The sequence below is a fragment of the Pezoporus wallicus genome, unplaced genomic scaffold, assembly GCF_028554395.1.
Source record: "Pezoporus wallicus isolate ANWC-B61680 ecotype Strahan unplaced genomic scaffold, APGP_CSIRO_Pwel_v1 contig_4191, whole genome shotgun sequence".
Lineage (NCBI taxonomy): Eukaryota > Metazoa > Chordata > Aves > Psittaciformes > Psittacidae > Pezoporus > Pezoporus wallicus.
This window is the reverse complement of record NW_026641383.1, coordinates 3,034,335-3,059,084: the sequence shown is the minus strand read 5'-3', so window position 1 is coordinate 3,059,084 and position 24,750 is coordinate 3,034,335. Positions and strand designations below refer to the sequence as shown.

At 43.3% G+C, this 24,750-nt stretch overlaps 1 protein-coding gene across 1 annotated transcript in view; it reads left to right on the top strand.

Moving 5' to 3' along the window:
* Window positions 1-8,250: 8,250 nt before the first annotated feature.
* The window catches only part of PCSK2 (proprotein convertase subtilisin/kexin type 2), a 108,600-nt gene continuing 92,100 nt past the window's right edge, over window positions 8,251-24,750 (top strand). The window contains exon 1 of the mRNA XM_057423305.1: window positions 8,251-8,747. Within this exon, the coding sequence (XP_057279288.1) occupies window positions 8,559-8,747 (189 nt within the window). The 5' untranslated portion in view covers window positions 8,251-8,558. The remainder of the gene's footprint in view (window positions 8,748-24,750) is intronic.

Sequence of the window (24,750 nt, the reverse complement as noted above, 5' to 3'; positions counted from 1 at the left end):
GAATGAGGTTTTATTGTATGAACAGTCTTAGCAATTGTTACACAAGGTGCGTATGAGATGGAGGGAAATATCTGAGCTTTCATTTCTCCCTATGCCTTTCCCTGTGCTAACCTGTTTTGTGCCAGCTGTGGCCTTCAGCACACAGCTCTTTGTGGCACAATTGATGGCAGAGGGTTGGGCTGGTGGGTGGTGGTGGCCTACACCCAATGCCACCATGCTGGGTTGTGGCACACTCTAACCCTCCCAGTGCCCAAGCTGGCATCTGTAGAAGACTATTTGCAGCATCCTCTAAGCTTTGTGCCCCAGTTTTTATCCTGTGCCAGCATCCCAGATCCAGCATCACCATACCAGGAGTGTGAGAAGGTCACTGGTTGTAAGGGAAAAGGTTTTTAAGCGGGGCCTGGGAATGAGGCAGCTGAATGTGACAAAAATCTAAAGGTGGCTATGCAAAGATCCTGAAGGAAATGAACCTTAATAGGGGTAAATATCTAATAACTTGAAACTGTTATTCTGGCATGATGCTTTAAACTACTTTGGGGGGTTTCTTTTCTATTTTTTATAGTGGTGATTAAGACTTTTTTTAATCCATGATGACAGGAAGGAAACACAGCTGGTTTGCAGCCTTTTCCAGGGAGGGAGGTAAACTGCAGGTGTGTGAAATCGGTACAAGAAAGAGCACAAATTCACCTCAGTCAGGTACCAAGCTACTTAATTCTGGCAGTAATTGGCAGCTGAATTACAAGAAAAGTGATCGAAGCCCAACAGTGGTGGGAGAGACTGTTTTCCTGTCTTTGCCTCTACTTTTCAATGGGCTGCAAGGCTTTTATTTGAAACAGAATATACAGAAGTTTTGTGAGTACATTCCAACAAAGGCATATTTATACAATGAAGCCTTGAAATGTTTATTCTCCTGTCAACAAGGAAAACAAATTCAGTATTGGAAGAGTTTAATTTACCTTTTAGAAACTCAGAATCTCAAAGATAAACTTGAAAGAAACCTACATTTATCTGAATGTACAGTGCCACATCTCTAATTTATGGACGCAAACTTCAGTCTGCCCATAGAAAGCTTTCAGCTCAGATAGGAGCAACTTCTTGTTTTATTTCAGTCTTGCCTTTCTGTGTTTTTCTATGATTATACCTTTTGTTTTAGCACTTGAGCTTAAGAAAAAAGAAAATCCACAAAGAGTCTAATGTTTTTTCTAATGATTTTTTATTGATTGGAAGCAAAGCCTGAAATTCTCATACATGGAAATGAAAAGATTCTGAAAATGTATCTTTGCTTCACACTGACAGTTGCTAACCAGTAAGATAAAAATTATTAAATGTTCTACAGGGAGCGTAACATGTTTGAATGAAGGAAATCTAAAATTAAATGGACAACAGTAAACTCAAATTATTTAACATTGCTTAATTCAGAATCAAACACCTGGTTTTTACCCAGCAAACGGGCATGAAAACTGTCACCACTGTGCATGGTGGTTGTCCCATGTTCAGGCGGACACTGACAATCAGTGCTCCACCAGAGTCAAAGAGTTCATTACTAGCTGTGCCACACCTGTGTGTTGTCACCAATTTCTCTTCATCAAAGAGATGAACTATTACAAAGGCTCAGAAAGCTGAACAAACTGCAGTCACTGCTCTCTCTTCCACACCTTCCCTGAGCCTTTCGGTACTTCAGCTGGGACACAACTGGGAGCTTCCCAGGGCAAACAGTTATATTTGGTAGTAACACATGAGCATTTTATCACCCATGTGGGTGGATTTCTTGGAGACCATCTTGCTTTTGATATTCTGGTTTGAGTTCCACTTTCAGTCTCTCCTCTGATGCATGATCTTTGTCCCCAGCTCGGCCTATCCAGCCGTATTCCTTTGGACCAGTCATTCCCATGGTTAACAGACATATTTTTACCTTGACTTTCTTCTACCTTTTTCCCTTAATTTTGCTGCTGCTGTTGGGTTTTGTTTTGGGTTTTTCTGTGGGTTTTTTTTTTTTTTTTATGGTAGTATTTCCAGCTCTCACTTAGGAGCTTTCTTTCACCCATTGTTATCTTCTAAAATGGCACTGAGACCCTGTGCTTCAAACTGACTCTGCTGAGCAATTCCAGCTCTCTGATATCATTTCACAGACAGCAGGCAAGCTCTCGTTTCCAGACAGACTTGGTCTTCAGCAAAGAACTCAGTAGCATAAACCCCAGACAAGCCTGGTGAATGTGACAAGCATATCCTCTTAATAGAAATGAACCACACATTTTTGTTACTTTTAGTGCCTCTCTGCCATGACTGCTAAAGCTGAACATTTTTCTTCATGGATATTAAGCAGTGGCTAAAAATCAGATTCAGGAAACGACTTCAGCACATATTCCCATTAGCAGACAACAGACATGTACATGTTGTAGTTTCAATGAAATCCATGAGGCTTTCAGCATGGGCATAACCTTGGGCATACTTAAATGCTCAGTTAAACACTCTCTTCTTTCAAGGGCTTTATTTTTCCATTTTGTGAACGTGTATTTTACATGTAAGCTATTTTTCCCCGTTTTGGTCGTAAAGTATGGGAGCTTGCTGTTACCTCAGCAGTTTTCACTTTCTGCCTGTCAGACACCAGGCTGCTTACCAGCCCCTCTGTTGTTCCTTATGTCTGGAGGTAGCAGGTGAAAGAAAACCCAAAACTGCTTGAGGAGGAAATTACACCTTTCCCTCTCCCACCCTCTTTGCTCAGCCCAGCTGGCCTGCAGTCAGTGGATGCTGAAAACCTATTCTTATACTCCTTTTCTTTTACTTGCATTATCATGTTACTAGATTAGTACATACTGTTCTTGTTCACTCTGACATTTGGCAGTGTAACACCTGTATAGTTTTTTGTGCATTCTGAGGCTTTTGCCAGAAACTTGAAGTCTAAGTAACTAGAAACTGTGGGTTAGGCTTCCAGTCTTCAAGTATCCTGTAAGCCTGAAAGGTCTGTGCAGTCCCACACAGTGATGGCATGAAACATTTCGTCTTAGTTCTTAAATCCTGTGTCTGGTAATGCCAACCTTCTTGGGTTCACATATCTTAGATACAAAATGGTGCCTGCTGTAGCTTTCTTCATTAACAGCATTTAACACAATGTGGTCAGGAACCATGTGCCTATAAGTAACAGTAATAAAATATTCCAATAGTATAAAACAATTAAAAAATTCAGGCAAGTATTTTAAAATAAGTCAAATTACCTTGAAATCATCTAAGATAACTGTATCCCAAGCACTTTAATCTTGAACCTCCACGCAGAAACACTGTTTTTTCTTGGCTTCATCAGTTTGCTACATTAGCTCATACATCCATCTTTCGATCATCGTGCTTAAATGGCCCAGATGTGTTTTATGAAAGCCCTCTCTAGCAGTTATGGCTGATTTGTCAATCAGCCCCAAGTGGAACAATAGTGGCTATACTCTCCCTGAGCTCATTTACTGTTGTTTCTGCTTTGCTTTCCTCATACCTATGCTGTTCAGTATCAAAGCAAACAATTTAGAGCCTGTTCTTACACACTGTCATAGGATGATCCATAGCAAGGCTGATAAATAGATGTACCTTTAGAGTACTTGTTCTGGAATCTTTCAGAAGTGACTTTTATCCTGTAACTGAAGTGCACCAACTCGCTTCTCAGCTGCCGTGGCAATTCTTGAGAGTGTTTTGATCTATTTTTCTCATACTGTACATTCAGTTACAGAGGTTCTTTGGTGTTCCTGATATGCAGAGAATATAAAGCTCTAGTTCTTGCTTTTATCCAAATCGGTCTGTTAATTCCCTGTCCTAGTAACTTCTGAACAAGATTGTTAAACAATGCTATTTAACTTTTTTTCAGCAGTGGTGTTTTTAACTATGCACCCAATTCTTTCCTCTTGAAATCTCTTCTTGTGCCTTTTCAATCCCATTCTGTTGCTCCAAATATAGGTATTCTCTTTGAACCTGCTCCAGATTCCACTTAAAGCATGTTTGTATGCTTACTGCACAGTTTCAGAAAGATAGGTTTAAGGGAGACTCAGGCTTGTGCAAAAGGATGCTCATGTGTTTTGCTCTCTCATAACATGTGAAATGTAATTATGGCAATATTCTATTCCCAGCTCTTCAGAATGCTGTTGCTTGTGCATCTGCTAGGATCAGTGATTAAAGATCAAAACAATGTAAATCTTGTACTTAGGATTCAGTTGACTTTCCCAGCAAGGAAAAGACTTCTTAAAATTCCTCTGATATGCTGGTCTCTGTTGGCATGGTACCATTCCATGCAGTCCCCAGGGAAGGAAGCACCTCCTGTAAATGTTAGTGCATTGCTGATCTCATACTGAATGCCAACTACATGTAAAATACTTGTAGTAGTTTAATGGTTGTTTAAAGATGTATTCAGCAATTCATTTGGGAGCTAGAATTGTTAATTCTATATATTGCTTTAACCACTGTTGTAGTTTTGACTGGTAAAACTGCTAGTGTTGTTTATCTACCTTCTGTTAGAAGAGCCAAAATTTATGGGGACCTTAGTCTCTTTTACTGGACCAACCAATGAAGTTGGAAAAGAAAGCAGTTTTGTTGATCCATCATGTCATTTACATTGCTTGTGTTTGGGAGACCCTTGACACTGCATGACATGTTGGTGAATAAATTGGGTACAAAATCAAAATGGCCTTTATGAAACAGACTATAAACTGCTTCATAAACTATAAACATGCTAGCTTGTTAAGTATAATTACAGAGTAGGAATTATTGCTGAAGTTGATTTGTTTCTGCAGAGGTTCCAGAGAACTGGATCTAAGAAGTGATCTTTGCAAGATCTGAAATCCAGTACATCAAAGTAAATTCATTACTGATGAAGTTTGTAGGCTAAAGAAGGAAGTTGTAAACTATAAGAGAGAAGAGTGCTGAGTGATCTGGATTGTTTGGAAGGCTGCATGCAAGCAAATGATGTGTATTCCAGTAACATGGGGTAATATAATATCTATACATAAAACTCATTGGCCATCAGGATACAGTAATGTGCCCTAGAGAGTGTTGATCCTGAAGAGGGCTTGAGGGAGATGAGAGTTGCAAGAGTCAGTGTGGGTACTCTGCTGCATGTCGGGGGGCTCGGTGGTAAGGGGACTGAATGAAATCCTTGGCTGGTGAAACACTGGCTACCCAGGAAGAATAGAAATGGGATGTAACATTCATTTAGCACTGGCCTGACCTCTGCTGAAAGAATCTCTGATGCAGCTATGGTTCGTAATTCAAAATGATTTAATGGGAATGGTTGAAGGGATGGAAAATACGCCTTACATAAAGAGACTCAGAGAGCGCTGTCTAGATGTCTTTATTGTCACAACTTTAAAGCTACCATCTGCGATAATAATAGTTCAGCAGTTCCATGGACAAATTAATAATAAAAACAGAACCTAGAAGTCAGTGTAGGGCTAATCAGTATTTTAGAGAGGCAGAGTTGCAACTTTTCACAAATGGCTGTAAGCAATCATTGGAACATTTCCACAGTGGCTTTAAGAGATCAGTCTTGATTTTTAACTTGTTTGGTATATTAAGGAAAAAAAAACCCCAAACTACAGACCACAAGAATTTAATACAGACAAGCCATAGCTTTTACATAGAGCACTAGGTCAGAAGTCCCAGTAGTCCTGTCTGGTCTTAAACTTCTAAAGTCATCGACTCACAATCGCAATTTTTCTTTAAATGGCTTCTTAGAACTGAGTTTTCTCTTCCTGGTGTTATTCGGAGCTGACACTTGAACCCAGTCCTTTCTAACCTAATCTCTCTTATTTTTTACTTTTTTAACATCATCACAGCCACCAAAGCTTGACAAGGTGAGGTTGATAAGCTAGAGCCAGTTGATGCTGTTTCCTCAGCACTGCAGTCCCTGCCAAATAGTTCTTTAGTGGCATTGACTTGCAGAGCAGTGCTGTCACCTGGCAGGTGGGGACGTCAGAAGATGTGCAGTGAATGACTTATCACAGGTCTGGTTGAGCAGTGTGACTGTGGTCCTAGTTTCTGAATATGTACAGGATCTTGTCTTGATGATTTGAGGGAACCAGAAGGGCTGCTCCATTGCCTTTGTTACTGGTGTTCCTCTTCCTATGGACTGGCAACAGAATAGAAAGAGGAATGCCAACTAAGGGAAGACCTGTGGGGGAAGAAAGGCGCTTATATATATATATATATATATATATATATTCACAGACAGGAATTTAAAGTAGAGAAAATCCCTTTCCCTTTCTTCTTTTTAATTTTCCTTTAGTTTCTGATCCTGAAACATCTGTGGGTGGAAACCAGCAGGGCCTCCATAAGTTGCCAGCAGGTATTACTTACCTGAGAGTGTTATGGGCCCCAAGTCACCTGGAAATACATCATGCAACAGGATCTGCTTTAATGCTGGGAAGAATGTTGCGAGGAGAGGTGTTGCTGAATATTGATGAAAACAAGCAACTTGGCTTAAAGAAATAACACACAAAGTTGTTTTTAATAACTGTCTAGATGCTTAGAAGAGGCATCTAAAAGCTGAATTCTATTGACATAATCTCTTAATGAGGCTGCAAAGATGTTTTCCTTCTCCACTGTGCCATTTCAAATGTTTTACCTTTCCCTCATGTTTGATTTTTTCCCAATGCCAGTCATTCATTTACAGCACTCATGTTGATTTAAATGGGTTTTGGATCAGACTCCAAGTTACCATTTCCCTTCTGTTTGAATAGGGATTTTCTTTTATCCAGAGGATGGAAATCAATAATTTGTCATGACAAACCAATGCTCATTTGGATTCACAATCATGCAGTGAACTCTTCTGTCATTTTCTAAAGCAGTTTAGGATAATGGAAGAAGAGCCTCACTTGTGATCTCTGCTGTTTTCTTTTGTTTCCCCGGATTGATTTAAGTTCCATGCTCCATTTGACCATTTGTAAAACAGATTACAGTAAATCTATCATTTTGTTTGTTTTAAAGGCAGTACTAACTTTTTGCGCTTTCTGTTCCCTGACTCTTCCCCAGGGGGACCATTCAGGGATCCATCAAAGGATTAACCTTTGCCATGACAAATTAATAGATGTAACTGTAGGAACAAGCTAAACGATAAGGCCACAAAGATGGTCAGGGGTCTGGAGCATCTCTCTTATGAGGAGAAATTACGGGAGCAGGACCTGTTTGGTCCAGAGAAGACGGAGAGGGGATCTCATTAATGCATATGAATATCTCAAAGGCAGGTGCCAGGAGGATGGTGACAGACTCTTTTCAGTGGTGACCAGTGACAGGACGAGGAGCAGTGGCCATAAAGTAAGCCACAAGAAGTTTCACCTCAACAGGAGGAAGAACTTTATGTTGAGGGTGGCAGAGCACTGGAACTGGGTGCCGGAGGGGTTGTCTCCCTCTCCACATGGAGACATTAAAAACCTACCGGGATGCTTTCCTGTGTAACCTGCTCTGGGTGTTCCTGCCTTGGTGGGTGGGAGGACTAGATGATCTCCAGAGGTCCCTTCCAATCCTAATGATTCTGTGATACCTTGATGTAAGCTTGCATATTCTGTACCCTTTGTTTCCACTTGGACTTTTGCAGATGGCAGATTATTTTTTACAGTTCCCATCCTTTTAGGTGCTACCACCTCTGAAATCCCACCAGCACATGACTGCTCCCCATCCTTGGCTGTCTCATCACAGAGAATGCCCCAGGTACTTTGCTGTCTGTGCTTTCCCTGCAAGCGTTTGGGGATTGCTGAGGCAGCCTGGACCCCTGAGGAGCTGAGCAGCTTTTTGGCCATGCTGGCTAACGATCAGAGCAGAGTTGGGGGCCATGGGTCTGAGGCTGTCCCCAGCTTTGTTCCAGGACTGCCTTATCCCAGCCCTGGAACAGGCTTCTGCACAAAGAGGGCTGTCAGCGCCTTGCCGATTGCCCTGTGAGGAGCTGGTGTGGGGGGCAAGCTAGAGCGGGGGATGTAGGGGCACTCCCAAATTTGTATTTGCTGGGCTCAGAGGAGAAGCTGGGTGCTGATGACTGGTCCTGGCCATGTGTTTTTGGCCCAAGTATTTATCCCACCTTACCCTAAACCTACCTGAGCATCGGCTCCTGCTCTGGGGGAGCCCCCATCCCCCCTGGGAGAAGAGCTGGGGACATAGGGAGCTGCTGCGGGTGCTGAACTGGGACTGGTGCACGGGTGTAATTCGGGTGTGTGTGAGAGAGAGGTGCGGGAGGGTTGTGTAGAGGCGGGTGTAGGGGAGGGGTTAGGAGTGTGTGTGTGGGGGTGTCAGGGGCGATTCTCCCCGCCCGTGATTGGCAGCGCAGCGATCTCCCCTCCCGGCGGGAGCTTCCTTCCCTCCGGCCGCCGCTGAATTAGCGCCGAGGAGGGGCCGGGAATGCAGAGCCGGCAGCGCGCACCCCCGAGCAGCCCCCCCTCCGCCCCGCTCCCCTCCTGCCGCCGCCGCCGCCGCTCTCCTAGCTTGTAATCCCCCGTTATCCCTTTTCCCCTTCCCCTCGCATCTCTCGGGCGCTTCCCCGCCCGTCCGCCGCCCTCCCCGCGGCGCGGCGGGCTGCCTCCGCGGGCGCGCAGCGCGGGGCCATGCCGGCGGGGCCGCCGCTGCTGCGGGGTGTCCTCCTTCTCCTCCTCTTCCTCCTCCTGCTGCTCTTCCTCAGCGCCCCGGCCCGCGGAGCCGTCTACACCAACCATTTCTTGGTGGAGCTGCACGGCGGGGGCCAGGCGGAGGCCGAGCGGGTGGCGGCGGAGCACGGCTTCGGCGGGGTGCGGAAGGTAAGCGCTCGCGCAGGCTCGGGGCGCGGTGCCCTTCGCGTTGGGGTCCTGCCGTGAGCAGAGCCGGCATGGTCCTGCCCGCCACTTCCCATGCGAGGAGGGACGGAGCGGGCGCTTGCCGGCTGTCCCCGCGTTAACCGCCCTCTTCCCTAGGGAATTCAAGGAGTAGCGGCGCTGAGAGCCGTTGCCAGCACTCCTCGGGAGCAGCACGGGAGGGTGGTTTTCTTGGACTGGAAAGCAGAGGAGTTTCCCACATGGTAGCTAGGTGCTTTTTGACTTACTATGTAAACATCCTCCAATTGAGCTCCCAGCCTCTCGGGGCTCGGGAGCTGGGGCTGGGGCTACCCGGGGCTTCCTGCGCGCGGCTGCGATTGAACCTGCCCGGAGCACTTAAAAATAATTACAGCCCCATCGCCATGGAGAATCTTGCACGCAATTTAAATGAAAGCTTTCACAGGGTGATTGACGCTCGAGTTTGTGAGGCTGGTGGCTTCTTAACGTTCCTGTTATTCTGCTAGAGAAGCAGGATGCACCAGCCTGAAGAAGCTGCTCTGTGTGAAGCATGATGAGCAATCGGTGCTTGCCACTAATGAATGTGAGTTGGGAAAGTTCAAGTGTTATTGGAGGTGGTTTTCTCTCCTGAGGTCCCAGGAAATCCGAGGTAGCCACAGTGGTGGGGAGTCTCTTCCCAGCTCCTGGGGAGCCCAGCTCCTCTTGAAATCTCACCCATTCAAATAGTTATTAGACCTCTCAATATTTTAGGGTACAGTCTGATCTGGGGTGTAGATGGGGAGAGGCTAATAGAGTGCCCTGGTCAATACAACTCCTGGCAAACTGAATGCCCAGGCAGCACTGGGCTTGGAGGAGCATGGAGGGAAGGGAGTCGGGAGCATTGCTGCTTGTTAGGGTTTTATCTTCCCCTGGTAGTTATGCAATGAAAGCCTGATGCTACTTCCAAGGAAATAGAATGAGAATGGTACCCGAACTTGGATGAGTGAAATGGCTTAAGATCTTGATTAAAAGAATACATGTAAAAAACTGAAAGAGCATATGAAGTGAGGCTCCCTGCCTCGGGCTTCCTTGTCTCAGATCCAGTGGGAGCTTGTTAGAGAAATGAGGACAAGATCATTGTTGCTTTGACCACTGCCAACTCCTGCTGCTGATAAGATGCTTTTGTTTTTCGCCCACAGCCTTGTCCTGATAGTGACAGAGCTAGGCTGCTGATGCCCATGGGAGAGTATCCATTGTGGGGATTAGATCTTGTTACATGAAACTTTGGTACGCCTTTTTGGTCAACAGTTTTCTCTTTTTATTCCCCTCCTGTTCTCCCTCCCTCCTGTCATGGGGTATCTGACTGATAAGGCCTTATAAAGAGGGGAAAGTTCTTTTCTGCATAGCTGAATTTTGTATTACTTTTGCTAGACGCTTTCAAATGATCCTGTGGCACAAGAGACAGGGGTGAGAGGATTTTGCAGAATGAAGAAATGCAGCTTCTGGGCTGTTGCAATCCTCTCCCCTCCACCATGCCTCTCCCCAGGGTGGCTAGGGCACATTAGGAGATACACAGCTTCTTCATGGAAATCAATCCCGCAGCTCATCTCGGCAGAGAGCTGGAGGAAAGTCCCTCGGGTGTGCGAGAGGAGAGTACCTGCTTTCCAGTACATGCCGCGGGGGGGCTGCTTCCCGTGGCCACGGCTGCCTCTAGGAACGGAGCGGAGCAGAGCACAGCCCTGGTGTGATGTGCGTGTGCTCGCAGGGTGGGGGGGGCCGGTGGTGGCCGTGGCTCCTGTACCGAGCACATGCTGTCCCAAGAGGTTTTGAGGTTACATCATCCCAGTCCCTAAAAAGGCAGAAAGCCTCCCACCCCTCCTCCACAAATGCAAGTGGAAATAGCACCCTGCTATCTGCAAGGCAGTAATTTTAGGAAATAGGAAAAGTTTGTGGGGTTTTAGCTGTGTTGGAGGATAATGCATGAGAGGCTGATAGCAATCCCCATTCTGCAGGGGAAATCTGTAACGGGGTTTGGGTGGCGATAGTGGGCTGTTAATAAAAGCTTGTGCCATCTACTCCAGTGTCTTTTCAGTATTGCTGAGCTGCAGAGTCTCCTCATCTCTTTTGCTATCACCAGGCTTCTCTCTGCTTACAGCCTGCAGAGTCAGCTTGCATGGTGGTACAAGGCAGAAAGTTGAATGTGGTTGTGTGTGTGTATGGAAACAGAGCTCTTGATGGTAAACTCTCAGGGGAAAGTAGCATGTGTAGGTGTGCTGTTTAATGAAATATCCAAAAAATAACAGGACACCCCCCCCCCAATTACACCATAAGAAGTGATCTGTGTGTACTTCAGCCACGCATATTGTTTGGATAATATAATGAGTTACTTACTTAAACCAAATCCAGTTACCTTCACCCCCATGGGAGAAGAGAAGTTGTCTGAAAATAATCACCTTTATTTCAGTGCAGGGACTTTCCCATTAGGAGCACAAGGGCACATTCAGCTTTTTTCTGTGTGTGGACTTAAGACGTATATGAGAGGGATTTCTTGTATGCATGTGTTACAGACCACTCTTAATGTGACTTTATGGGAGCTGATTTTTAAATTACATGTTTTTAGTGCATATGTTTTTTACCTAATAACAAACAATCTCTGGGCAAGTGGGTGTTGCATTTACTTAACAGCAGATTTCTGCAGAAATGCAAGAGAAAGCATTGCCTTGAAGATTAATGTTATGGACCCTGTGATGCACTTTCTAATTGATTCTTTGGCCATGCTTCCTAGCATCATTCTGAAACCACTACAAGACCTAGGTGGGCTAAAATGTGCACTTTAAATTCAGTGCTTGATGAATTGATTAAGGGGTTGGTACTTGTAAACAGGTGCCTGTGTTTAGATCTGGGATCCTAGCGTGAAGAGTCTCAAAACCACTGATCAATTTTCAACCTTTCCTGAATTAATTCCGAATTACCTCTTTGTAACTCTGTGCTCTTTGATTATTTTTTAACATTTGCAATTTTTCAATCCATTTGTACCTACCAACATTGATTCTATGTATTCCTGGAGAAACAGATACTGTGATGAAGCATATCTCTTCCTTAAAATGGTTAATCTTACCATCTGAGCACTCAGGAGTCATGGGGATGTTCCCCTAAGAGCTACATGTGAGGACTGCAAATGGAACAACTTTCTCCCCCCCCCCCTTTTATTTGCATATATTGGCATGGCTGCCACCAGAATACATCTCTTAATGCAGGCTGAGAAAGCTGCTGTCTGACCTTGCCTTGCAATTCTTAATTCATTTCTAACAAGGGGAGTTGTAAGAAGCCTTTGGAAAGGTCTCCTAATTGGAGATAGAGTTTAGGCACCTCTTTCCATTTCATCAACACTGAGACTGAGATAATCTGTAGAATGCCACCATGGCTAAATATTCCTCTTCTGAAGTGAAGGGTTTTAAACAATTACCCTTCAGCGGCCTCAGATTTTAAAATAAGAACCAAACATGAATTTCAAAACATAAAGAATTTGATGTTTTATGTATTACCTGATCACCTCTCCCTCTAAATCCCAAACCCCATGGTACCTCTCACAGCTGTGACTTTTCTGCTTCCCATTTTTGCTTAGGAAGCCGCTGGCTGAGAACCAAGATTTCTGGAGCTGGCCAGGAATTTCTGGATGAAACATTGGGAGCTTTGGGTTTTTTTTTTACATTGCATAAATTCAGACTTACTGAAAATGAAACTTAACAGATAAAGAAGCTGTATTTCTTGCTGCAGCAGCCCACTTCTATGCATCTAAGCTGGAGACTGTGAGCTGGGAGTTGATGCGCTGGGGAAGACAGACCAGAAGGCAGAATAATGGGTTTGCAGCCTTGAGAGCTCTTTGCAGGGGTCTCTTTCTAGGATCCTGAAAATGTCATCCTGCATTCCACACACTAGAGACCTGGAAGTCCCCTCCGGTACAGAGCAGCCCCTGCATCTGGAGAGGAGGTGCTTGCCTGGCTTGATATTTAATGTGCCAAGCTATGATTCTGCATGCCCAGAATGCACTGTGATGGACAGATGGGATTCTGTGTGTAAAAAAAACCTGCTTCCCCTGTACATGTGTTTATGGATATGTATGTCTATATACATATATATGTTTCTTGTTTCTTTTCCTGTACTACCTATGCATGGAGCGAAGAAGGAGGAGTTTCTCTTACCCAGGCTTCTGTCTGACACTGTGTGTATATATTTTAACCAACCAATTTGTGCACATAGATGGTGGTCCACACTTTACAGATAAACATACCTGTGTTGCCTTCACCTGAGCTGCTGACCCAAGTGCTCATGAAAGTGTTAGTTATGGCTAGGTGAAGGCAGCATGGAGGATACAGACGTGTTCCTGTGTGGAAACAGATGCTGAAGCAATGGAACATGCCATGCAAAGAGGAGGCAGAGAGCCCAGACCTCTCCACATGGGCCCACTGGAATCCAAAGACTTTGGATTACACCTCAGACTGCAGTGTTTCCATGCACTAATAGGTGTTTAATAAGTAATTAGCTTTGTGTTTTATGCTGGCCTAGAGGAAAGGATATTTGCTTCCAAAAGTAATCCTTTATTATAGAAACAGGAAAACCTCTTAGAAGTTACAATGTAAATTTTTTGAGGAAACCAAGAGCTTTAATTTCCTAGATTTCACTGTTGCAATTCTGTGTTACTAAGAAAAAGTAAATTCCATGCGAATGCTAATTGTGCAACTACTGAGATTTCAATGGGTCGCCTTGACATAACAGCAAATGCCTCAGCTTCCAAGAGAGTCTTGAGCTGATGTGCTTAAATTCGGGGAAAGATGCAATTAGCTAGCAGGAAAAGTTTGATCCTGCTGTGGGAAGGCACACTGCTGGGTCGTGATGGAGAGCTCCTTTTCCGAAAAAGCCCTGGAAGAAAGTAATTGGGAGGTGCAGGGAGAGCAGCCATCTGTGTTTGAAGGGATGCTCATCGGCTCCTCGCAGGTGGAGTGCAGGCACCAAAACGGAAAGTCCCATTTGCTCCTATTTACACTCAAGAGGAATGTTAGTGGAATTAAATAAGAGTTTCGCTGTGCTTAGAGAGAGTTTGTCTCATATGTGGAGGTACTTTATTTATCTTAAAATGATGCTTTTTTGATTTGGGGGTTTTTATTTGGTTTTGTGTTCTGCCTTGGATGCAGAAAACAAATCTCCCATTACTTAAATGTACTTGCTTATGCATGTGAAAGCTGTAAACTGTCAACAAGAAGAATGTAAAGCCCAGGCTCAAGAACATCCCTAACCCAGTTTCTGTAGAGCTCTTTCTCTACTGGAGACTCAAACCAACTGCATGTTGGTGGTGAGTGCTCTGTTTGAGGTATAAAATAATTACCTTATCCGATTTTTATAGCATTTATTATTTGAGTGTAAAACAAGAAGGTCAGACTCCCCGGCTATAGATCCCTGCTGTAATTGCTCTGTTACTGTTTTGAATACATGGTGTAGTTCTGTTTCTCAGCAAAACATGCACATTAAACCTTGCTTTTGCAGATAAGTTTTGTTTTGTTTGCTGAGCTACAGCTCAGTAAACACAAAGATCCCAAATTTTGGCTATTTATAAAGCTGCCTGCATTTATAATTTTGTTTATTCCATATTGCTTGAACTCACTGGCAAAATTGAACATGTGGTAGAGACCCAGGAAATGCACTGCGAGTAATTCTTTTTTTCACTTGTTTTTTTAATGCTGCAGCCCAGCTGGGGATGTGCAGTTATTTGTTTTCATTTAAATTATATTTAGTTTTGCCAGTATCAAGGAGAAAAATAGAAAGAGAAAACATAATGAAGAAGTGAGCAGTAGTTCCAGAGCACTGTGATGCCAGCACACCAGAACTGAACATGATGTGAAGCAGTCTATCTCCTGCAGTCTAGCCCCAGGTTCCTGCCTGATGAAAGCTTCTTGTGGTGTGGTATGAAGGCATCAGGGACAGCTTTCAGCTTCATGGGTGAGGGGCTTATGCAGTTGAGAAGCATCAGTGCTCAAAGTACGGGTGCCTGGGGGTACTGCCTGCTCCCTTTCCCACCTTGCAAGAGCTGGTGGAGCAGGAGCAGCTCCTCCAGAAGACTCTCTGCCAGAGGCTGCCTGCACGCCACCAGATTGGAGCCAGCATCCCAGGCCAGCAGTTTCAAGCTGACATGGCTCCACGGAAACCAGAAGTGGACAGTGGCCACCTGACTTGTTTGCTAGAGCCTCTGCTCCAGAGAGTACCTGTGAGGTGGGGGAACTACCAGCAGAGCAGCCACAAGTTTTTTGTTAAAGGGCAGGTTGGGACTTTGAGCAACCTGGTGGTGCTCAGAGTGGAAGGTGTCTGCCCATGGCAGGGGGTTTGGAACTAGCTGGTATTTAAGGTCCCTTCCAACTCAGTCTGTTCTGTGATTCTGTGATTTTGTAGCAGGAAATAGTCTGTTGCCATATACTGCGTCTCCTAACCCTGCTGGTGCTGCTTTTCCTAGTTTTGTGAAATCCCCTCAAAGTATTTGATGCAGTTATTTCTCTTCTTTGTACACCTCTGTGTAAATGAATCATGATGGTTTGTGGAGATAGCTGTGCCATGTAACTGAGGTTCAGGATTTGCACCAGCAGAGATGGGATTAATATGTAGGAAACAAATCTCTGCCAGTTCCCTAGCTGTTTCTGACCTTGCTATGGAATTTACAGTCAAAGGTGTTCCTTTAGTATCAGTACTAGATAAACAAAGATCATTAGTATGGCCCTGCTGTCAGTCTGGAATCTCCCTTTAACTTTTAGGCTATTTCTGAACTCTACAACATCCGGATGTAGTAATTCTTTGTTTTGTGTTTGTATTTTGGGATCCCAGATGCAATGGCTCTGTCTGTGGCCCTACTTGAAGCTCTCTTCCTCTGGGTAGGTTTTTCAGGTGTTAAAAGCATTCGGAGGGCCATTTCTAAGAAGCAATATGGGTATCTGCTGGTGTTAATCTGCACCAAAGTTGAATTTGTCCCCTGACCTTAGGATGCAGAGCTATGCAGCAAAAAGATAACTGTTTTTGTAACAATACCCTGTCTTGTTTTTTATTGTCAGGCCAAATGGAAAGATCCTATTGCCATGCCCACAGCCAGACCCAGATGGTTTAGCTTACTGCATATGAGGTAGTGTTTTGTTTCTAGGTTAGCTGTTCAAATCTGGATTAAAACTCTAGACAAAAATAAATAGTCATTTCACTTCCAGCTTGAAGTACTTCCATCTGAGAACCTCTGGCATCCTTGGCATTTGTTTGTTAGCAGGCAAATGGTCCCAGAGACAGCTCTGTTAGGGTTGGCTGCTTCTGAAAAGCACAGAGGTGCTTGAGTTATGTTATCTCTGAGAAGACCCAACCATTGTGTGAAGGTGGAAGACAGCCTTCTATCATTGTCACAAATTATGACAGGTATCAAGATATAACAGCCTACCCACACTTAGAAAACTTTAACTGATACAGTTAGAATGGGAAAACAAGCCCAATAGCAGCACTTTTACTACCAGTGTAGGAGAACTAATGTGTTTAACTCATTCTAAGTCAACAATATTGGTAGAAATTTCATTTAAACTACAGCTTTTACCAGTAAGACCATGTTGATTTAAAAAAAACCAAAGCTAAAGTAACCCCACAAAAAGAAGAAAACAAAAGGAGTATCAGACTACCTGGAATAGTTATACAGGTAGTACTTTACTGTGTAGCTAAGTAAAAGTTTGCATGCGACCCTTTCCCTCATCCATCTATGGCATTATTCCAGTTAAAATTAAACCAGACAACTCAAGTTTCACATGCTTTTGATGAAATACTTACAAAGTGGTTGCTGAAACGTATGTAGAATTCATTTGTTATGTAGTTTCAATTAGTAAGTCCTTCAAGATGTCCGTGCTTATGGAAAATTCTATGAACTGGAAATAAAGCCAAAATGCTAAAATAAATGATAAATTCTGCCGGTTCTTGTTAAAATATTATGCCTGGGAAACCCTCCTATGCAGTTCCAATCTGTAGCGTGTGTGGATAGTTTATGTGAGAGCTGTATTAACAAACTCAGAGCTATGGTTAATGATCTAAAATGTACCTTTGTTCTGTAATGCTATCCTAGTCATCAGAAACCCTGCTCTGTTTTTCTTTTTCTTTCAACTTTTTCAGCTGATTAAATGGGTCAGGTCTCTACAGGATGCTGGCTGCATGGTGGCTATAAATATTGCAGCGAGCAGCCCAGAGCTTCCATCCATCCCTAGCTTCTGGCGAGAGGAAGCTGAGCTGCTCGACTATTTGTCAAACCTAGGATTTCTCCAAGTAACTTGAAGCAGTCTGATGTGTTGCTCTTGTTGTAAATCAAGACAAGCTCTGCATTTAACTCTTACAAATTCATTGAAAAAGCTAAATCTGTACTATGGAAATGGAGATTTAATTTCAGCTCAGTGGTCCCAGGCTGTGTTTTGGGACAGAAAGCACTGTCCCAGAGAGAGCTGGATTTGGTGTGGTGTGAAATTCTGCATGGCCACCACTCACAGTTATCAGCCAGCGTGAAATCTGGTTTGGTCATGGATTCATGACAGTAGCTCGAAAGTCTAACTCAGCTTAATGCTGGCTGTGTTCAGCAGGTAATGATAGCTTGGATCTAGAAAAGGGAATTACGAGTTAGCCTGGTTTTACCATTGATACACTGGGATTATAAACAATTGAAGTAGTGATAGCTTTAGGTTACTTGCTCATGGAGTGAACTGGGAGGTAATGTTCCTTGTCATGTATTGCCTACCTTCTCAAACAAAACTTCTGTGTAAATGTTATCTTCTTAGCTACTCTGTCCACAGAAAGCAAATGGAAGGAGTGACCTCGGTGTTTACATCAAACCAGTAGACAGTGTGTCCCACATACTCATGACTGAACTAGATAATTTACTTACCTATCAGAGCTGCTTTCCCCTGGAGTATAGAACCAAACTGGGAAAACCTGACCCCAAACAAATACATATTTCATTTTTATTTTTAAAAGTAGAGAAACTGGTACTGTTATCAGATGGGCATTGGATATTAAACTACAGCCAAACATGTGAATCTCTTCCCTTGATGGGTGATAAAAGAGGTGGGATAGAACTTCACCTCTCCCAGTGACAGAAGATTCTCCTTTCTGCCTTCTCATAGAATGGTTTGGGTTGGAAGAGACCTTAAAGATCATCAAGTTTCAACCCTCTGTCATTGACAGGGACACCTTCAACTAGACCAGATTGCTCAAAGCCCAGTCCAACCTGGCCATGAACACTGCCAGGGATGGGGCAGCCACAGCTTCGCTGGGCACCCTGTGCCAGTGTCTCACTACCCTTATAGTGAAGAATTTTTTCCTAATGTCTATTCTAAATCTCCCCTCTTGTCAGTTTGAAGCTGTTCCCCCTTGTCCTGGCACCACATGCCCTTACAAAGAGTCCGTTTCCAGCACAAGTGAAATGAAATACTGTGATTCTGAAATCTGCTCAATCATAGAATAGTTAGGGTTGGAAAGGACCTTAAGATCATCCAGTTCCAACCCCCCTGGCATGGGCAGGAACACCTCACACTAAACCATGTCACCCAAGGCTCTGTCCAACTTGGCCTTGAACACTGCCAGGGGTGGAGCATTCACAACCTCCCTGGGCAACCTATTCCAATGCCTCACCACCCTAACAGTAAAGAATTTCTTCCTTATATCCAATGTAAACTTCCCCTTTAACCCCTTACCTCTTGTCCTGTCGCTACAGTCCCTAATGAATAGTCCATCCTCAGCATCCCTATAGCCCCCCTTCAGATACTGGAAGGCTGCTATGAGGTCTCCACACAGCCTTCTCTTCTCCAGGCTGAACAGCCCCAACTTTCTCAGCCTGTCTTCATACAGGAGGTGCTCCAGTCCCCTGATCATCCTCGTGGCCCTTCTCTGGACTTGTTCCAACAGTTCCATGTCCATGACCTGCTGGTCACGCTCCTCTTGATGCAGCCCAGGATACGGTTGGCTTTCTGGGCTGCGAGCGCACACTGAAGCCGGCTCATGTTCATTTTCTCATCAACCAACACCCCCAAGTCCTTCTCCGCAGGGCTGCTCTGAATCTCTTCTCTGCCCAACCTGTAGCTGTGCCTGGGATTGCTCCAACCCAGGTGTAGGACCTTGCACTTGGCATGGTTAAACTCCATGAGGTTGGCATCAGCCCACCTCACAAGCGTGTCGAGGTCCCTCTGGATGGCATTCCTTCCCTCCAGCGTATCAACCGAACCACACAGCTTGGTGTCATTGGCAAACTCAATCCCACCGTCGATGTCAGTGACGAAGATGTTGAACAAGTTTAGTTTATTGTGAGGGACTTCAACCACCCTGAATGAGTGCTCAATGAGTGAGCACTGTGCTTGTCATCTACTATGCAACACCAAGTGCAAGAGAAGCTTTTGCTTAAGGCTTTTTAGCAGCAGCCAAGATGTGGTAAATTAGCTATCACCATGACTGGTGGATTCTCATTGGTCCTGCAGGGACCTTACACTTTACTGTGCAGTTAATTTTAGAACTGTGTTGCAGCTGAATTTAGTGATTTAGAAGTTAGTCTGAACCAGTTGTAAAGTGGAGCTGTAAATTCTAAATTTGGGTAAAGAAGGAGCAAAAAATCAGAACTGGAACATGTTTGCAGGTTTGGAAAAATTAACATTGGTGGAATCATGGTTGTGAATCAGGACATCATCTGAAGTTTGGTCTTCACAGCATTTCTGTCTGTTAATTTTTACATTACCATTTTAGCTCCAAAACTTAACAATCAAACATACTTTTCTTCACTTAACTCTGAAACCAAACAGCAAATAGATTTTTTTACCTCTTTCTTCTGATGGGGATTAAAATACTCAATTTCATTCTGTAAAATCCCTTCCCCCCCCCAATTGAACATATTTTAGTCATGTTAAATATATTGTATCTATTGTAATATATATGCAATAATATATTGTAATTTATATTATATTGTATTGTAGGGAAACCGGTGTTCCAGGCTCTAAAGGCGAACACATGATGAGTGATTAATTAAAAATCCACATGTACCTTGCTCTACTGGTGTAATAGAAGCAGGATAACATATTAGCACAAGCTGGATTGACCACAAGTTCTGCTGGCAATAAACTTCTGTTGCTTATTAATTGGTAGTAACAAACAGTAAAGACTTAATTTCACAGCTGCCTGAAAGGTCAATGGGGTAGGAGCAGGCAGGAAGGGGAAAAGGTGGTGCTACTATTTTGTTTCCTTTCACATTGTTACTGCTAGCATCGAGGCAGATTTGGGTCATCCTTCATCTTCTAATTTGGAGCTCTTGCACCCACTCAGTGCAGTTAGTCTGTTGTGATGATCATACTGTTGTGTACTGGAGCCATGATAGCACAAGTAATGGCAGAATTTGCTTCTGACCTGACTTTCCCTTGGCAGAATCAAGCAAGTTTACAAAAATAAGGAAAACAGCCATATCCCAAGATTTCCTCTTTTCCTCAGTTCCACTGAAAACCTTTCTTCTGAAGCTTCCTTGCCCTGCTCCTACTCAAGCCTACTATCTCAGATTAAAACAAAAACGAAGCAACAGTCCTCCCCTCAACTTTAATATCAGGGTTTTGTTTCTTGTTATCCATCAGCTTCTCTCCCATCAAGCACATATTTTTCTCTAGGAATTGGCACTTCTCTGGGAACTAGAAGACCTGCTCAGTGTGGTCTAACAACCGAAACCTCCCTGTGAAACACTTGCTGTCAGTTGATTACTGCTTGGCAGCCTACCATTAAGCAGGCATGAAGAAAAAAGGGAAGAATAAAGGTTTTGAATAGAGAGCTACATATCTTCTTTACATGTTTGTCAGGGCTAGCATCTCTTCATTAGTGAAATTCACCTTTTATGTGATTTCTTGAGGAGCTCTTGACAGTAACCAGCTAATTTTGGTCTGAGCTGCTTTTTTTTTACAGCACTACTTCATTAGAGCTTGAATTTGTGACTTTGATTTTTGGGGCTACATTAGCTGAACGCTTGCACACATTTGTGTCTTACACACTTCACTACATGGACATAGATGTAAAAGTATTGCTGAATTGCTCTGCTGGAATCCAGGGTGTCAGAGTGTAGCCATGTCTTGCCCCTTTCTATCCTTGAGATACAAGTACCAGTGGTTTGGACTGGGGCACACTGCATCTCAATGCTGATTTAAAAATAGCAAACTTTATCTCATGGCTTTTATCTCTGTTTTTAGAGCTGATGTGACACCAGGCTCCTGTGAGACAGTAGTAGTGAACCTGTTTGGTTATGAGCTTAAAAGGAGAGATGTGTTATAGATCAGGAGTGAAGCAAAGTGGCCTTTGCTAGCAGTGCTAATTGCTGTCAGCAATCCTGATCCAGCTCAGTTAGAAATACACCATGGTCACTTAAATTTTCAAACTCTAAATCAAGCTATTCCTTATGAGCTTTCCCTAAGGCAAATGTACTGTTATGAAGACAAGATTTCTATCATGTGTTATTAAAACATACTAAAATATTTGCCAAATATTTGTTAAAGAGGTACCTGATTAAATACATATATATGTGTAGATATACCCATTAATATATGTTTACAATGGCACTTGGCATTTTACAGTTTGAGTTTTATAGCATAGTCTATAGTGCTGTGCAAACATTAATTAAATGAATCCTATCAATAAATAACTAAACAAGTACTTATTAGACTGTGTCATTTTACATGCAAGGCATCTGAGATAACATTAGAGTTGTAATTGTTTGAGATTCTCTTGATACTAGGAGGCACTGGGGTTACCCAGCATCTCTGAAGATGAGTTTTAGTCTTGGTTCTGTCCTACAGCAGAGTGCTACCATATGAAGTAGCAGCAGGGAGGGCAATGCAAATGAAAGGGTTCTGAGTAGAACAACCTTGGAGAGAAGGTTACTCGAGGTGTGGAAATTTTCACAGAATATTATCACCTTGGGAGATGCTTTGAAAACATAGAAGAACCTTGAAAGAGTGGCAGAATGCCCAGAGGAGCCCCATTACTCCAAGCAGGAGGCAGGCACTTACAGCAAAATTTTTTTTAGTCTTTGTTAATAAAATGTGGCAAAACCACTTTCAGGGCACCATCCTTTTTTAACCTGTATTGTTAAAACATTGACTGTCACAGGCTAAAGGAGCCACAGTTATTTAACTGGGTCAAGTGCTGACTGGTTTTCTGGCTGCAATGTCATTTATACAGCACAGCTGAGGAGCAGTTCCTTGATGTTGCTACTGACATGACCGAGTTAGGAAAGTCTGGGGCAAGCGCCTCGCAAGAATGTCTGAAGTATAATTTCTGTTTGGATTTGATGATCCTTAAGGTCTTTTCCAGTCTAGTTGAGTCCATGATTCTGTTCTTCCTAGTGCCCAGGGCTTTACTGAGGTGCTCTTCTTGCGGGATCCTCAACATCTATGTAAGAGGACATAATGATAATGATTGCTAGGCTTTCAGGCTGTCAGCTGAACAGTAACAGTCACCTATTCGAGGTAGTGACAATCTGGATTAATTCAGACAGTCCAATGCGAGTGCTAGCATATAGGCAAGAGCATTCTTCTCCAAATCTGGAAAGTATCCTGCTTTCAACAGTGAATGCGGTAGAATCAGTAATGGGTTTTATGGTTACTGGGGAGTAACAGAGAAATCTCTCTAAAATGCACAGATCCATTCGCATGAACTAGAATAACTCTGTTAAAAGCCTCAAATGGCTTCTCCAATTCACTGATAAAACTATCAGCAAATCCACAGTCTTGTCACTGATACCTTAAATGACTGTTATGTGCTTGCAGGATGAAGATCTTCAGTGACAAACTTAACAACAAGATAAATACAGTAAAACGTTAAACCTGTGTGATTCATTCAATTGCAAATCAAATTCCAAATATTACAAACTTGAAAGCAAACTAATGGAGCAGTGTTTTGTGAGCACTTGGAAAAGCACTATGTGTGATACTGTAAGAACAAGACTGATGAGAAAATGATGACTAGACATCTAACATTGGAATTGATCTACCTGAATGTGTACAGCAGTGCTCCCCTTACAGTCTCTGGAGTGGAAGAGCTGCTCCTGGGGCTCAGCTCTGCTGATTTTAACATGGCCACCTAAAGTAGGTCAGATTAATCATGCTCTAAAAGTGCATCTCTTCTTTTTTGTCATGAATTGTGTGGGGAGTTCAGATGAGTTCCACATGAGCAGACTAGACATAGCAGTCCACAGGTGGTTCCATTTCTTCCATTTACTTCCCTATATTTAATAAAACCCTCATGTCCAGCTGTTGGGAAGACGCTTTGACCTTGTGGTTGCTGCTTGCAAGAGGGACTAGACGAAAGGCTTTGTTTTATTTTTTGGATAAATAAAATCCAGAGGTTTTATTTATATGTCCTGCAGGGTCTGTGGATATTACATTTGACTTCACACTGTTCCTAGAGGAGAAGACATTTCACTGGGGGCGTGAGGGAGCCTTTCAGAAACCATTGGAAGCTACTTCTGCTGGCTTCAGATATAATAGAACTTTTTTAAGGAAGGTGGCCAGGATAATAGGAGTACAGAATAATCAATATCCTAAATAACAGTAACAGGTAGCCTTGTTATCATTGTATTACAGTATTTGCACAGACTTCTGGATCTCTCAATCAAATAGTCACAATCCTTTCTTATTACCAGCTGCTGATTCTGCAAGAGGTGGTTGGACAGGTATATGAAACAAAGTTGGAAATATGTTTAAATATCTAAGGTGTTTCAGAATTGTTTTTCAGGAGAAATGTACTGAGTGTTAATGGGTTGATTTGACAAAGATCATCTCCTGATGATGTTGTAACATGAGGTTTACATTTTGGGAGTGTAAAAGCCGTGGCTGATACCTCCGCCAGCCAGTTTTGCCAGTACAATCAGATTAAGCTTTGATGGAGGCAGCTAAATAAGACACAGGTGCAATGAGAAATGAGCCAGGAAGACTGAATCATAATACTCAGACCTGGACCTGACTGTGCTAGTCTTGAGGGCTCTTTGGAGCTTGTGCAGATCCCTAGCTCCACCAGAGATCCTTATGCTGAGCCTTCAGAGTAATTATAACACACTAATGAGAAAGTGTGAAATCCCTGCCTGGGGCTGTGGGACTCAGTGGTCTGGATTTCATGTTGGGAAGGCTCTGGCACAGCTTTAGTCCTCTGTGCTATTTCACATTTCTACACCAACGTTTGAATTAATCCCTTTTTGTCTGTCCTTTGTTCTATGTTATTTTGATGCCTGGGGCTGCCTGTGTTTCCAACTGGCTCTACTCTTACGTGGCCCTCGTCGCTATAGTGAGTGAGTGCTTTTGACTTCAGACTTGGCTCCCATCTGTGTATTTAAAAGTAAAATGATTTCTAATGCTAATTGGGGTGAAGGAAAATGAGAGAAAGAGAGTTTAAAAATTCATATTGAATATTTATAAGCATCTTCAGTGCATTTGGTGAAACTGGGATGAAAAGGTTTCTAAAAGGTTTCTGATTTCTGCTGGGAGGCACTTTGTTGTGCTTCAGCTATAATGGCAACTGAAGCAGTAGGGCCTGTAGGGCCCATGAAGGCTCCATGTACATTTACTTGTGCCAGGTTTAGGTAATGTTTTCTGTTGGTGTAATTACTGAGCAGTAATGTGATGAAAGAGCTCACCTGTGCAGATTTATGGCCCCTTTCAAAGGCAGGAGCTGTGCTTGGGTTCTGGTGGTAAGAGATGTTGTGTGTTTGTATTTATTTATTTTAATTGGCAGGATAGGTGTTTTGTTTTTCCTTAGAGCAGACAAAGGGTTTCTTTAGCACCAGTGCTTGTTGGAGCCCTCATATGCCTGGCCACATATTCGTACAAAGGCAGGCAGCCCTGGGGAGGGTCTTTGTCATCAGCCTGGATGGATGAGGGCTTTCTGTGACTTGTTCACTGAAGGATCCATTTATGCTGATTTCGGTGACAATCAAAGAAGGCAACCCAGGGTAACT